Source organism: Crassostrea angulata, chromosome 3 (genome assembly GCF_025612915.1).
Source record: "Crassostrea angulata isolate pt1a10 chromosome 3, ASM2561291v2, whole genome shotgun sequence".
NCBI classification, from domain to species: Eukaryota; Metazoa; Mollusca; class Bivalvia; order Ostreida; family Ostreidae; genus Magallana; species Magallana angulata.
In genome coordinates this window covers 48565356-48578898 of record NC_069113.1, presented here as the reverse complement: position 1 = coordinate 48578898, position 13543 = coordinate 48565356, and the positions used below count along the sequence as shown (strand labels likewise).

Sequence of the window (13543 nt, the reverse complement as noted above, 5' to 3'; positions counted from 1 at the left end):
ACGCCCAAATGACCTTGGGTCAAGGTCATGACGCACCCTTTGGTCCTAAGCAATATTTGTGTGAAGTAAAATCATTCAATGCTTCTCCATAAGAAAGACAATGACCGGACATAAATTTTGCACTGTTTTTCCCAACGACTTTGACCTTGGCCAAATGACCTTGGGTCATGGTCATGACATACCCTTAGGTCATAAGCAATCTTTGTGTGAATTAAGAACTTCCAATATTTCTCCATAACAAAGATATGGACGGGACACAAATTTTCAACTTTTTCTGTCAGTGACCTTGACCTTGCCCGAATGACCTTGGGTCAAGGTCATGACACACCCTTAAGTCATAAGCAATCTTTGTGTGAAGTAAGAACTTCCAATAACTCTCCATAAGAAAGATATTGACTGGACACAAATTTTGTATTTTTTCTGCCAGTGACATTGACCTTGCCCGAATGACCTTGGGTTAAGGTCATGACACACCCATAGGTCATAAGCAATCTTTGTGTGAAGTAAGAACTTCAAATAATTCTCCATAAGAAAGATATGGACCGGACACAAATTTTGTATTTTTTCTGCCAGTGACCTTGACCTTGCCCGAATGACCTTCGGTCAAGGTCATGACACACCCTTAAGTCATAAGCAATCTTTGTGTGAAGTAAGAACTTCCAATGTTTCTCCATAAGAAAGATATGGACCGGACACGATTGCACAGACAGACGGACGGACAGACGGACAAGGTGATTCCTATATACCCACCCCCCCCAAACTTCGTTTGCGGGGGGTATAATAAGGTTTTATTTTCTGATTAACCAATTAAGGTACTTCACTACACCAAGACTTATATTTTTACGACACTACGTCACAAGATGGCAATTTAAATGTTTTGATAAACTGTATCAATCGATTCAGATGTATATCGTTAGAGCTCAGTGGTTAAAGTATCAGGCTTGTGAACCGCAGATCATGAGTTCGAATCTGCCTGGGGCTTTTGTTCATGTTTACTATATGACATTTTTGAAAATATCATTTTTATCTAAAATTACACATTTTTTCGCCTATTTGACATATATATTTCTTATCCATCATGCTTTCTATCATAATCAAGTAATTTTTTGTTTATTTGAGAAACTATTTCAAGGTGTAGTGAGGCACCTTAACATCATTTCAAAATCCTAAGGTTTGGTTGTTTTCATAAAAATGATTATAACACTCGTCAATAAATCAAGGAAATTTTAATGAAAGGAAAGAAACATTAAAATTCTACCTCTTCAGTTTCTTCAAGCAGATTATATATTTCTGTATCTCTAAAAACCTCTGAAACAATAGTGCATATTTCAAAAGCTGTTTGGAAAGACCATATAGGAAAATTTTTAAGAACATCATCAGGAGTAAATATTTTGTCACACTTTTGCACTATAAGAGTTACAAGCTCATCAGTTACACCATGTATAATATCAACAATACCCCCACAAGCAGAGAATGACAAAGAATGTTTATATGAATAATTTTTTGGTTCAAAATCTTTCTGTCATTGTCTGAAACTTGTCTACAAATTTCTTCATCTTCAGATGATTCAGATTCACATTCATCCTTTAAAAAAGATCTATGAGTATATGGACACTCACTTTGTTTACATTCACATTTTTTGTCACAGACATCACAGCAGTTATGAAGAGGGGATATAGTGCTATGAGCTACTAAGTATGCTTCACATAGCTATTCATGCCGACATTTGCTGTTATCTTTTGCTAGTCTGACTAAAACAGGATCAACTCTTTTCAAGTGTCCTTTATGTGTCTTGTAGAGAATTAGGTTGTGTGATTGTCCACCATCTCTGCCAGCCCTTCCCATCTGCTGAACAAAGGTTTTCATTTGTCTGGGTAAATTAAAGTGAATAATATTGTTCACACCATGGAAATTGACCCCCATCCCTGCAGTATTGGTACACACAAGAATTCTTATTGTCCCATCAGTGTTCATGTTTTTTCTTATTTTGTCTTTTACCTTCTCACTTGTCTTACTGTGGAACATGTCAAATAAATCGCAGTTATTTCCAAAGATTTTTACAAATAATGTGTAAATTTTGGAGACATCTTGAATTCTTTCACAGAAAATAATATGTCTTGGAAGCTTGTCTTTTTTATTTTCAGGTCCTCTATCAACCATTGAAACACTTTCTGTAAATTTTCATTGTTCGGGATACACTGCGATTAGATTTTAATATTTTTCCTATCCGGTGAGTCTAAGATAATGGTACTGTTGGCTTAAAAACACAAAAGTTTCATAATTTTTCTTCTCTGCACTGGCCCAGATGTTGCTGTCAAAGCTGCTATCGATGCCGAAGGACAGAGGGATCTAAGCTCTCATATCTTAGAAAACCATACTCGAAAAGGATCATCTTCACCATCACTTTCTCCCCTGAAAAAAATAGTGCACTAAATTATACAAGTACTTTGAAAATTCATAGAAAAATTGGCATTGTAAAGTTTATTATATTAACTGGCCCTAAACAAGAATTGCTTACAGGGGCAGATCCAGGATATAGAGTTAGAGGTAGCGCTAAATGTAGGCAGGGGGTCTGCGGTTACTTCGAGGCCATCAATGGGTCCAGGGCAATGCCCTGATGGTAGTCCAGGGGGCGAAACCCCGGAAGCTCCTGGATTCTAGAGATTTTTGCAGGGTAAAATGTATTTTTTACTCAGTACACTTTTATAGTATTTCTTTCATTTTACGTTAAATTTGACAATTTTAGAAGGGGCGCATGCTAGGTGCACAAAAATATATGATTTACAATTTTAATCATTTTGTCTTTGGGAACAACTAATAAAATAATTATAAAGAACTGCACTATGTGACAACCAAGCCTCTGTGCATCTATCTACATCTGACCATCCTTGGCGTTTTTGATTCCCCAAGGCACGACATGTTTTGTAGGAAAGGATGTTTTACACAGTTTAACTACAATTTACTTTACCACTTACCACTGTGTACTGTATGTGCCTCGTCAACAACAATTAGTTTAAGTATTTTCTTGGTATACTTGGGCATGCGCGGATCTAGAGGGGGGTCGGGGGGGTCCCGACCCCCCCCCCCCCCCGGAAAATGAAAATTTATTAAATTTACATAGTAAAATTATCGCGAAAATATGCCTCGGACCCCCCCTGGCAAACACAATTATCCTTCGGACCCCCCCTGGAAAAATTTTCTGGATCCGCGCATGCTTGGGTCTTCAAAACCTCTCGCAATGTGACATCGCCTACTAAAATCTCCGGGCTACCAAACACAAATCATACATTCCACGTTTGATGTTTTCCGTTTCTGAATAATCTTTACCAAAATACGTAACCGGAATCCTAGACGCTCCAGTTTACTGCACTGCTCCGACATAATGGTGACAAGTGGGGCAATCACAAGTGTTATAAATTTCGGTCTTACTATGGGTAAACACTCGTATGTCAAAGATTTGCCGCTCCCCGTTCTTGTTCCCACAAAAACATCGTGACCATTTATCACTGCTACGATGGCTTTTCGCTGGTTGTCTGTAATTTCGCTGATTTTGAAAGTTTTGCAAATCTCGTCGAACATCCATTTTTGTTTTTTCTCTAAATCCAAACTACGTTCGATACGCGCAATCTTATTGTTTAAAAATGATGTAATGGAAATTGGTGTTATCTTATTATCCGCTAGTAGGCGCTTCTCTAAGCTACGAAATGAGAACTAAATCCGCCAAGGGTTGTAGAGGAGAGAAGCCGTCGTAAACCCTTGGCTAGCGAAGATGTAACTGACTGTGAAATGGGAAAGTATGATAAATTGGTTTTTGATGCTTATTGTTAATATCTTATATCCTAAACATAAGTTTTACGTTGAACTAATTAAAGAAATTAAGATTATAAATTTGTATTTCCCAGTGTAGTGAAAAACAGTAATATTTACCGAGACGGGAAATACCGGTAATTCCCACCACTGGTATTTCCCAGCCAACCCTGCTTATATTTGCACATTTTGCTGTTCATATATATTTGCACATTTTGCTGTTCATAACTTTACTACTTCACTACATATACTATACTTTAAAACAGTTATTAGACTCGTACAGGTACTACACCTTCATATACTTGTGAACTACATAAATACATTTATTTTACGGCAACTACTACGCGCCTTACTTTGGAATACTTACAATATATGTTTACAATGCAACAAAACACACACTTTTACATTATACTTAATTGTTTTCATACGAGCAAATACTCATCATACTTTACTTCCAAATACTCACGAAAAATACAAAACAAGGTTATCTGGCCATTTTAGGAATAAATACGGCATCAAATCCGTCTCAATAAAATAAAAACATAGTTGGACTCTGGTCAGTAAAACGTTTATGTTACATGAAGAAATGCTTTACATGAGAGGGAGCTGGTTGAAAACGTCTGCTCTTTCCTATTGCTACGCCCAGACTGAATTCCTAAATGCACGGGATTCGAACCCATCCAGTAAAACCAGTTGAGTGAACTTTAAACTATGGAAAGCAACTCTGACAATAAATTAGTAACATTATAAACATAGCACTAAATGTATTGAAAGTAAGCATGGAGGTACATTGTGACATTGTAAATATATATTATAAAACTACACAAAATTATAATCAACTGAGTGTTAAAAAAAATTATAATTGACATTGTGTTTTATTTACTACTATAAGTTTTGATCAAACCGACGCCTTTTGAATATGCATAGTGTATCAGTGCTAACTTATGAAGGGAATACCCAAAATATGACGCAATTATGTTAGCTTCCGTCTTTCCTTTAGCCTTTCGCATATCTTAGGGGGTAGATACAGGTGGTTTTTATAATTAAAAGTTTGACGCGCTGTTTTAATAAGTTGTAAGTTTTAATGTTTATTGAATGATCATACGACGGGAGAGTTCGCAAAAATAATTTTATCAATGAATTTAATGCAAAATTCCAAGCTCAAAGCCGTGATAGTTTAAATAGGTCCAAGATGCCTGCGTTGTGTATATTGTGTATTTTTGGAAAGGGATATTTATTTCATAATATTAGAAAAATAAACGATGGCAGGTGCCCGTTACTTGCAAATTTCATCTTACTTTGATATAATACTTTAAGTTTGTCTATGCACGAAACACAATAATGATTATCCTTCAGACCGCCTTTAAAAAAAACTTGTATAGATTCGCGCATGCTGCTTCATAACATCATGTGACATTGCCTAACAATATTCATGCATAAATGTTGTCCTGTTAAATGCACTTTTTTGGTGTTTTTTTTTTTAGATATGGAAGACGCTTCATGGTTGTATCTGCGTCAACTGTTATGTTTATAGTCAACATTATTATGCCGTTCTCCTACAACGCATACATGTTTATTGTTCTTCGCTTCCTGGACGGAACGACAGGAATGGTGTTTTACAGTGCATCATTTATCATAGGTATCTTAATCGTTTATAAACATTATAGTCACATTGTTATAAAACCTGTATTATAAAATGTAATTACCTATATTCAGATGACATCGCCAAACATCGATGTTTGTGCAAGATTTTAAGTTTTTAAAGTGTAAATATTGTAGTCCCGATCAAGATCTGATATACTTTTGTATATATAGTTTAACATGTTGAAACACAATAAAATCCACGGTGGTCGGTTATTAATATAAATGTATAATAAGACATATTTTAAAATAACTGTCTTGCACAACAGGAATGGAGTTGGTCGGGCCATCCAAACGGCTGTTTGCTGGAACACTGATTTTGGTAGTGTACGTTTTTGGAGAGCTTTTGCTTGTGTTCTTTGCATACTTCATACGAGATTGGCGATGGCTTCAACTGACCTTGGGTATTCCGATGGTTTCTGTCCTTTGTTATTGGTGGTAAGTTATTGTTTTAATATTTTCCCTATCATATTCGATTGAATGGATAACAATATAAAAAATGTTGCTTTTCAAACAAAAAATATTAGATTACGTTAATCTTTTAGCCCACATTGAGTACATTTTTGTGTATCTTAATAAAACAACAACATTTATACGCGTTTTCTTTTTAAAATGACATAATAACATTGTACATACAAGATAATTTGTATTAAACACGAGATAATTAAATAAAGGTTCTGGTCCTTGATTCAATAAAGTAGTCTTGTAAAACATAAATAACGCTGGTAGTGATATTTACTTCTTTAGTTTATGTCAAAAGTGTTTAATTCCAAAACAATAGCATGAAAAGCGTGAAAATATCCACTAATTTAAATCAGACATAAGAGCTATATACGTTAGTAAATAAACAAATATTACGTGTAGTTGGCAAACACTAGAATGGTTACATGTACAAGTTAGAGGTTGGTAACTGTTTGAAACGTCTCTTCACAATAGATTAATATAACTGTTTTGTTACGTAAAAGGAACAATTTATTTGTGCATTTTTCAGGCCTGGAGTCCTTCCAGAATCTCCAAGATGGCTTCTTTCACGCGGAAGAAATGACGAAGCTGTGAAAATTTTAAGAAAAGCAGCCAAAGTTAATAAAGTACACTTTGAAAAATTGCCGAAGGATTTTAGACTTGAGAAGAAAGACAGAGGATTGCTGGAAATCTTTAAAGAGCTTTTCCACAGCAAAAAGCTTATTCTCAGATGGATAATTGTCTTTTTGAACTGGTTAGTGATGTCATAAAAGTATTCTAATTAATGAATTCATTTTTACTATAATTCTTTTTTGCAAAGTTTGACCAAACCATTAGGATAAGAGACTCAGCCTCAGACCCCCCCCCCAATGTTTTCCTAAAAATACAAAATACCTTAAAAAGATTGAAATATTAATAGTGATACTGAAAATCGGAGTCATAGTATAGTTTTAGCATCCCCACCCTCGATTAGGATTTTCATGATTTGGGAATTCTAGTCAAGATTTTTGATAATTAGTCTTTCCGTTTGCTTTTGTTCGACGCCACTGCGATGTAATTAATTATATCATTTTTATTTTATGTAGGTTCATTACATCCGCTCTTTACTATGGATTAACTCTGCATATTGGAAAGCTAGGAGGCAGCTTATACATCAACTTTACGCTTTCTTCTCTTGTGGAATTACTGGGCTACCTTCTCTGTCTTGTAATGGATAGAACAGGGCGAAAACCTTTGCATCTTTCAGTGATGTTTCTTAGTGGAGTTGCGTGTCTGTCTTCTGCATTTCCTGTCTTATTTGGAGACAATTGTGAGAACTATTTGTTTTATAATCAAACAAAAACTTATACATTTTTTTCTATTGTAATATGAAAAATTGTTCTATTTGAGTATGTAAAATAGCTGCATGATGAGGTTTGCAAATGTCATAATTTATTTAGATTAATAAAGAACAATAAAAAACATAAAACTATGAAAAGCACCATATCAACAAGTATATCTAAATATATGTATCTTATTTCATCTCGCTATTTAGCCCACAACTGGATCATGATTGCACTATCTATGATTGGAAAACTTTGTATTTCTGCGGCATTCGGAGAAATCTACATCTATACTGGAGAGCTCTTCCCGACTGTCGTACGAAGTCTCATTATGTCCAGTTGTAGTTTCGGCGCTAGAATGGGGTCCAATACATCGCCATTCATGTACAATCTTGTAGGTCTAAATATGTTTTTAGTTATATTGATGTATTCTTAATGCAAAGGACTTGTTCATCATTATTCATTTCTATTCAAGCTATTTTTATTATAGTTTTCTGGCATATACACATGTAGTTAAATTCTATATGATTTTTTACATCTAAAACAAAACAATTTACAAATTCCGTGTAAGTTTTCGTCTCATAAGCTTGCAATTTTTGCTAAGGGGTCTTATGAAAAATAGTTGATAAATATACGTTCCCAATATTGCTAGTATTTGTTGCTCTAAGGGATTTCTTTTCCTTTAAAATATATACAAACTGTTGTTAAAATAAACAAATATTGAAATTTTATAAAAAAAAAAAATTACCTCCTGGTTTGGTCCAGGGATTATATCATAGATATGTTTTATATTTTGGCATAATAATATATATATTGGCTTAGAAAAAAAAATAACGAACAATAACTTTCATATGCTAATATATTTCTTCTGATGCCCTATTAATATTCGTTTTAAAAATCTGAATTGCTTTAAACCTGCTTTTTTCCCGGCATTATAGATTACAATGCCGTGAAAAGATGAACAGGCAATTTTAGCATTATACTCTTCATTAAAAGGTCATACAATCACATTTCCCTAATTAAGTTATAAAAGTTATATATTGTTATATAATTTGAATAAAAACAAAATTATACCAAACAGTTATAACAGGGATTTTACGGCTGCATAAAAGTTAAAAGACGGGAAATGTCGAACAGTTCTCGGCATCGTACACCAATCGGTGTATAAGAGCCAAAAATTATGAAACAAATAAGTCTGAGAAACTATATACTCCTCAAACAAACCATTAAATTTCAACACAGTTAATACCAAAATAACATGTCATCCTTGCAGGCAGAGGGCAAGATGAAAACGGCATTACCATTGATGATTTACGGAGTTGCCACTTTAATCATTGCGTCTCTTTCAATATTACTCCCGGAAACCAAGAAACGGAAGCTGCTTGAGCAGGTGGAAGACGTAGAGCAAGAGCAGGATCTAATGGTCGACAGGTGCGTTTGGTAACAAGTTTAAAGTAGGTCAACCAATTATAAAATGTGATTTATAGCCTCAATCAAAATTCGGTGGCCCCGCATAGTCACGGATTTTCTTCATACTTGACAATTTGATAGTCTTTGTTGAGTAAAAATGCCTAACACCATTTGTTTGTTGTGGTCCCGTTGCCATGGTAACCAAGGGTAAAGATGTAAAATGGCATTTTAATGCTTATTTGTGAACATATTGTGAGTAATATACAGAACTTTGGGTTTCCAGTGTAGAATATATTATAAAAAATAGTTGTCATGTTTCAAAAGAAAGATAAACATTCATGGAGAAAAGCATATTTTTAGAGCGTTTCCATGGTTACACAACAGAAATTTTAAAATCTGTTTTCTTCATTTAATTTGAATAAAAAGTGCAAAACTTGGATTTTTTGGTAAACACTATTATGATTGTGCAATTAAGAAACTAAATATGAAAATTGAGAACCGTTGCTATGGTAACAAGCTTAAAAATAAGGAAAATTATTATATTTTTAGGCATCTTTAAATGGATATTATTCACTTAAAATGAATAAATATATAAAATCAAATGGTGCAAAAAAATAAAGTATGTCCTTGACTTTAATGACACTTCAGAAAAATCTGAAATTTTCTAATAACTGCTGCTGCAATTGACTTTTCAAAAAGTAAGAATTTCTGTGTGATTTTTATGCAACTTAATTTTTCATAAAAACAACACTTCTTTGTAGCTTAATAAAGCTTTTTGTGGTACATAATGAAAATGTAGTTATAATTTTACAAGTTCCAACTAAAACAATTGCCAAAAAAATTCTAAAATGAGGAATTAAAGCATATCAAAATCATCCACAATTTCTCAGTGTACTGATTAATTGCATTGTGTTTCCAAATGTCACAAGATTAAAAAAAAAAAAAAAACAACTGTTCAAATAATTCAGATACCAAATTTCATGTAACTTTTTTTTTAAAATGTAGGATAAAAAAGGTGTATCCAAACTTAGACAACACAGGTAAAATCAGCTGAAACAGCTGTCATGTTTGTTCAAGCAGTATCCACGGATGATACGGGCTGCTTGACTGCTTTGTCTCATGGGCACAGTTTCACTTAATGTGGAACAAACGATCTGTAACAATACATATAAATCATAAAATTTTAAATATAGTAAGAATGTAAAAGATATTGATACTGTTTTTATTCTTCGTGTAAACATCTATATCCATCATTCACTCACCTCATAGAACAATCAAGACACCATGATTATGACCAGAACAATTGTGTATGCATTATCGGATTTCCTTTTTTTTTTTAACTGTTCTATGGACCACTTACAGAAATTCTGAAGGTATGGTGCGAAATCAAAAGTATCTATTGATGGCAAATGACTGCGATTATCCGAGCGTCTAGTTCTATGTAGTGCTTCGTGGATCCGGGTACCTTTTTACTTTTGACGGTACGTCTCCAAAAAAACCTCGGAATCGTCGTTATTTTTCAAGGCTTCCGCACTTTCACTTAAGACTATTCCTTTCTTTTGTTTCGAAAGGAAATTTAATACCTTTATCTTTTAATATAAGATTGATATCAGCACATTGCAGATTACAATAATTTGTGCCATAACAGTGCTTATCGGTTGTCCCATTGACATGACCTAATGCATCTCTAATTTGAAGATCGCACTAATGAAAATCGAAAGTAATACTTACTGTGGAATCATTAGAATTCGTGGTGGCTCAATTTTCGTGGAATTCATGGGTACCCCTTATTCACGAATTAACATCATCCATGAATTAATAAAATAAAGTAAAAAGGCATGTTTCCTTTTGTAGATATAAAAGAATACACGAAATTACGTTCCCACGAACATGTAAATTTTAAGCAATCCACGAAAATTGGCCCCCACAAAATTTAATGATTCAACAGTAATCATCTTACTTAAGGTTCTTATCAAAACGACATCAATGAAGTCTTAAGGTTTAGGGAGGGATATGTAGAATCCATTGGAGTACTGTAACCAATTAAACCAAAGAATTAATATGTTTGAAATTGTCATTCTAGTACATATTAACATTCGTTTTCGTGCTGAAAATTAAGGAAATTGTACTGTTTGTTCCTTTATGGAATTAGACATTACTATATGAAAATACATCTGCTAGGTTAAATAGACGTTACAAGGTTTTCTATGTATGGCCTACAGATAACGTGGTCGCTGAATCGATGCCAAATTATTTGGTTTTTTTTTCCCTTTTCACTAATAGCATAATAGCGAGCGCAGCTCGCCGCCGGCGAGCGAATCGAGCTCTAAGAACATCTGTAATGCGTGTACTAGCTATTTCAGTATAGACTGTGATACCTGCCTCATTGAGATATGATAAGTTTTTAAATCTTTTTAATATTTCAGTATAGACTGTGATACCAGCCTCATTGACATATGATTTGTTTTTAATTCTTTTTAATATAGAGATTATATAAATATATACTAGCAAGAGCCAAACTTTACTGTCATATCGATCCATTTTTAAGCTAATTGTGCATGCATGTACACAAGGCAAATATGTACGTGTATATGACTAGGAAGGAAATAAACAATAGGACATTTTGAACTAATTAAAAAGGAATAAAGAGAAAAAATAAACAGTTAAAAAAATTATGTAGATATTGCATATAGTCAAACCATTTAATTTAAAAGTGGGGAATTACACAGGTCAGTGAATACAAACAGGGCCCGGGCTTTCTCTCTCTCTCTCTCTCTCGGGAGAGGGGTAGGGGGTTGCGATTATTTATCATAACCATTAAAATTAATACCTTTGGCATACTGTATCATACTCATTGTAGAGCAATACTCTTTCAAAAATTCTTTAACGTTCGATGATATCTAAATAACACTAGGTTGACACTGATGCAAGGTATGTGTAATTCTTGCTGCGCTCGCCAGAACGGTAGCATCGTAAAACATATTAATAATAAAGTTGAAAATACATCTATAAAAACTAGATTTCTTTTCAAATCCGCAGATATCTCTTCAGTAGCGTTACACTATTTAAACTTTGATGCATAGGATTTTCTGGAAGTAGCCAGGACTTGTAGCATCATTTGTCTTTATGCACATATAGTATGTGTGTTTAATTGTTAATGCAGATTTTCTTACCTTATAACAAGTTATTGGTTACGTCAACCATTATAAAATCAGTACCTTGGTTTCAAAAATCCTGTTGTAGCTGCAAATATTTCCGTTTAAACTCGGGTTTAGGTAAAAAAAAAAAAAGGGGGGGGGAGGGCAAAGGTGCTCTATCTTTTTTTCTTCTTTATTTGTATCTTTTCTATGGTCTGTGTTGTATTATCAATATTGAACATTTAAATATTTCAATTTGTTCATTATGACTTAGTGTAGGGAGAGGGCTAAATAGGCTAGACCTGCTGCCTTATCCCATTCAATATACTATATTGAATAAAATATTGTTCAAATTAAAATATATCTCTTCATCATATACAAATTATGCATAAAAAGGAGTCTTATTAAGGAACTTAATTTAGGAAGATTTATTTCCTTTAATTATATTATCAGAACGAACACCTGTTGATACTACTTTTTAACAACTATTTGTTTCTTTTTTTAGGAACAATGGATCGTTCAAGAGTTCAGGACCAAACCATTCAGAAAGTGAAATGATGGAATTAACAAATAGCAATGATGAGGACAGGAATAACTGATAAAATAAGTTTGGTCATCGAACAGTTATAGGTTTTGTAACAGGCTACATTTTTTTAAATATCATATATTATGCTGATCATTATTTTTTCCATCGAAAGATTTTTTAAACACTCAGAAAAATGCTACAAATCAATAATTTGTCCTCATTTTCTTTTGTTTGACTTTTATTTTATTTCTCATTTAAAGTGTTTTTGGAAAGATTTTTTCACAACAAAAATATCTATTACACCTTTGTTGTCGCCAATCAACTGTAAATTCTTTCTAGATTCAATTCTTTTGAAATTATATCTTTTTGGCAATTAATATTACACCTAAAATTCCTCATATATAAGCTTCATTTACGGTTGAACTTAATCTGTTACGTAAACCTTCGGTCCTTTGAATGAGGGGTGTCACGCTTCAAAGGGAACCCAAAAAGGTATACGTAAATAATTATAATTATTAAGCGCGCTACCTGGTTGGTCAAATCATGCAAGTCCGACATTGCGCGATTAAGCAAATTCATTTTCTGTCTTGCGTTTCTTAAATAAAGATCAATTCTAAATTTATTGATGTGTACTTCTGATTCGTTCCAATCAGGTAGGCAAAGCATTTTTCTTTTTAAATTTTTCTTATTTCGTGTTCTTAAAAATATTCTTTTACAAAATGATTTGATTTTTCAATTTATTCACGATGTATATATAGCGCCTTTTTTGTCTTATTTGTTAATGGGCGTTTGTAGTAAAAATGCTTTTATGTCTCACAAATGAGAACTTTTTCTTTACAGTTTTCATACCAGTATAAAAACTATGATGTGATTTAAATGCTTTTTTGTGTTTAATGATAAATTGAAATATAGATTTATCTTTTTTAGTAACAAACATTTTTTTTACAAACAGTATATATGTTAATCTGAATGTGTCGCTTCGGATTTCCCTTGTCTACAGAGTTAAGAATATTTTTCTACAAGATGAAAATGAAAGAAAAAAAAGTTTTGTAGTGCTCAACGAGAAAATTGTAAAATTTATCTGGTATTTAGTGTGAATGTGTGAATATAAGATTTATCTTATTGTTATAAATTTTATATTGATTTAATTTGTATCCTTTTCCCCTTTCTCGTGTTCTATGTTTGAACATCAATTCTAAATAAAATAATAAGGACTTTTGATTTGTTTAAATCAGATT

At 33.2% G+C, this 13543-nt stretch overlaps 1 protein-coding gene across 1 annotated transcript in view; it reads left to right on the top strand.

Annotated features, from left to right (window-relative positions):
• The window catches only part of LOC128178969 (organic cation transporter protein-like), a 32986-nt gene extending 19443 nt beyond the window's left edge, over window positions 1-13543 (top strand). The window contains exons 4-10 of the mRNA XM_052846415.1: window positions 5292-5446; window positions 5718-5886; window positions 6440-6664; window positions 6996-7219; window positions 7445-7626; window positions 8506-8663; window positions 12285-13543. Of these exons, the coding sequence (XP_052702375.1) occupies window positions 5292-5446; window positions 5718-5886; window positions 6440-6664; window positions 6996-7219; window positions 7445-7626; window positions 8506-8663; window positions 12285-12378 (1207 nt within the window). The 3' untranslated portion in view covers window positions 12379-13543. The remainder of the gene's footprint in view (window positions 1-5291; window positions 5447-5717; window positions 5887-6439; window positions 6665-6995; window positions 7220-7444; window positions 7627-8505; window positions 8664-12284) is intronic.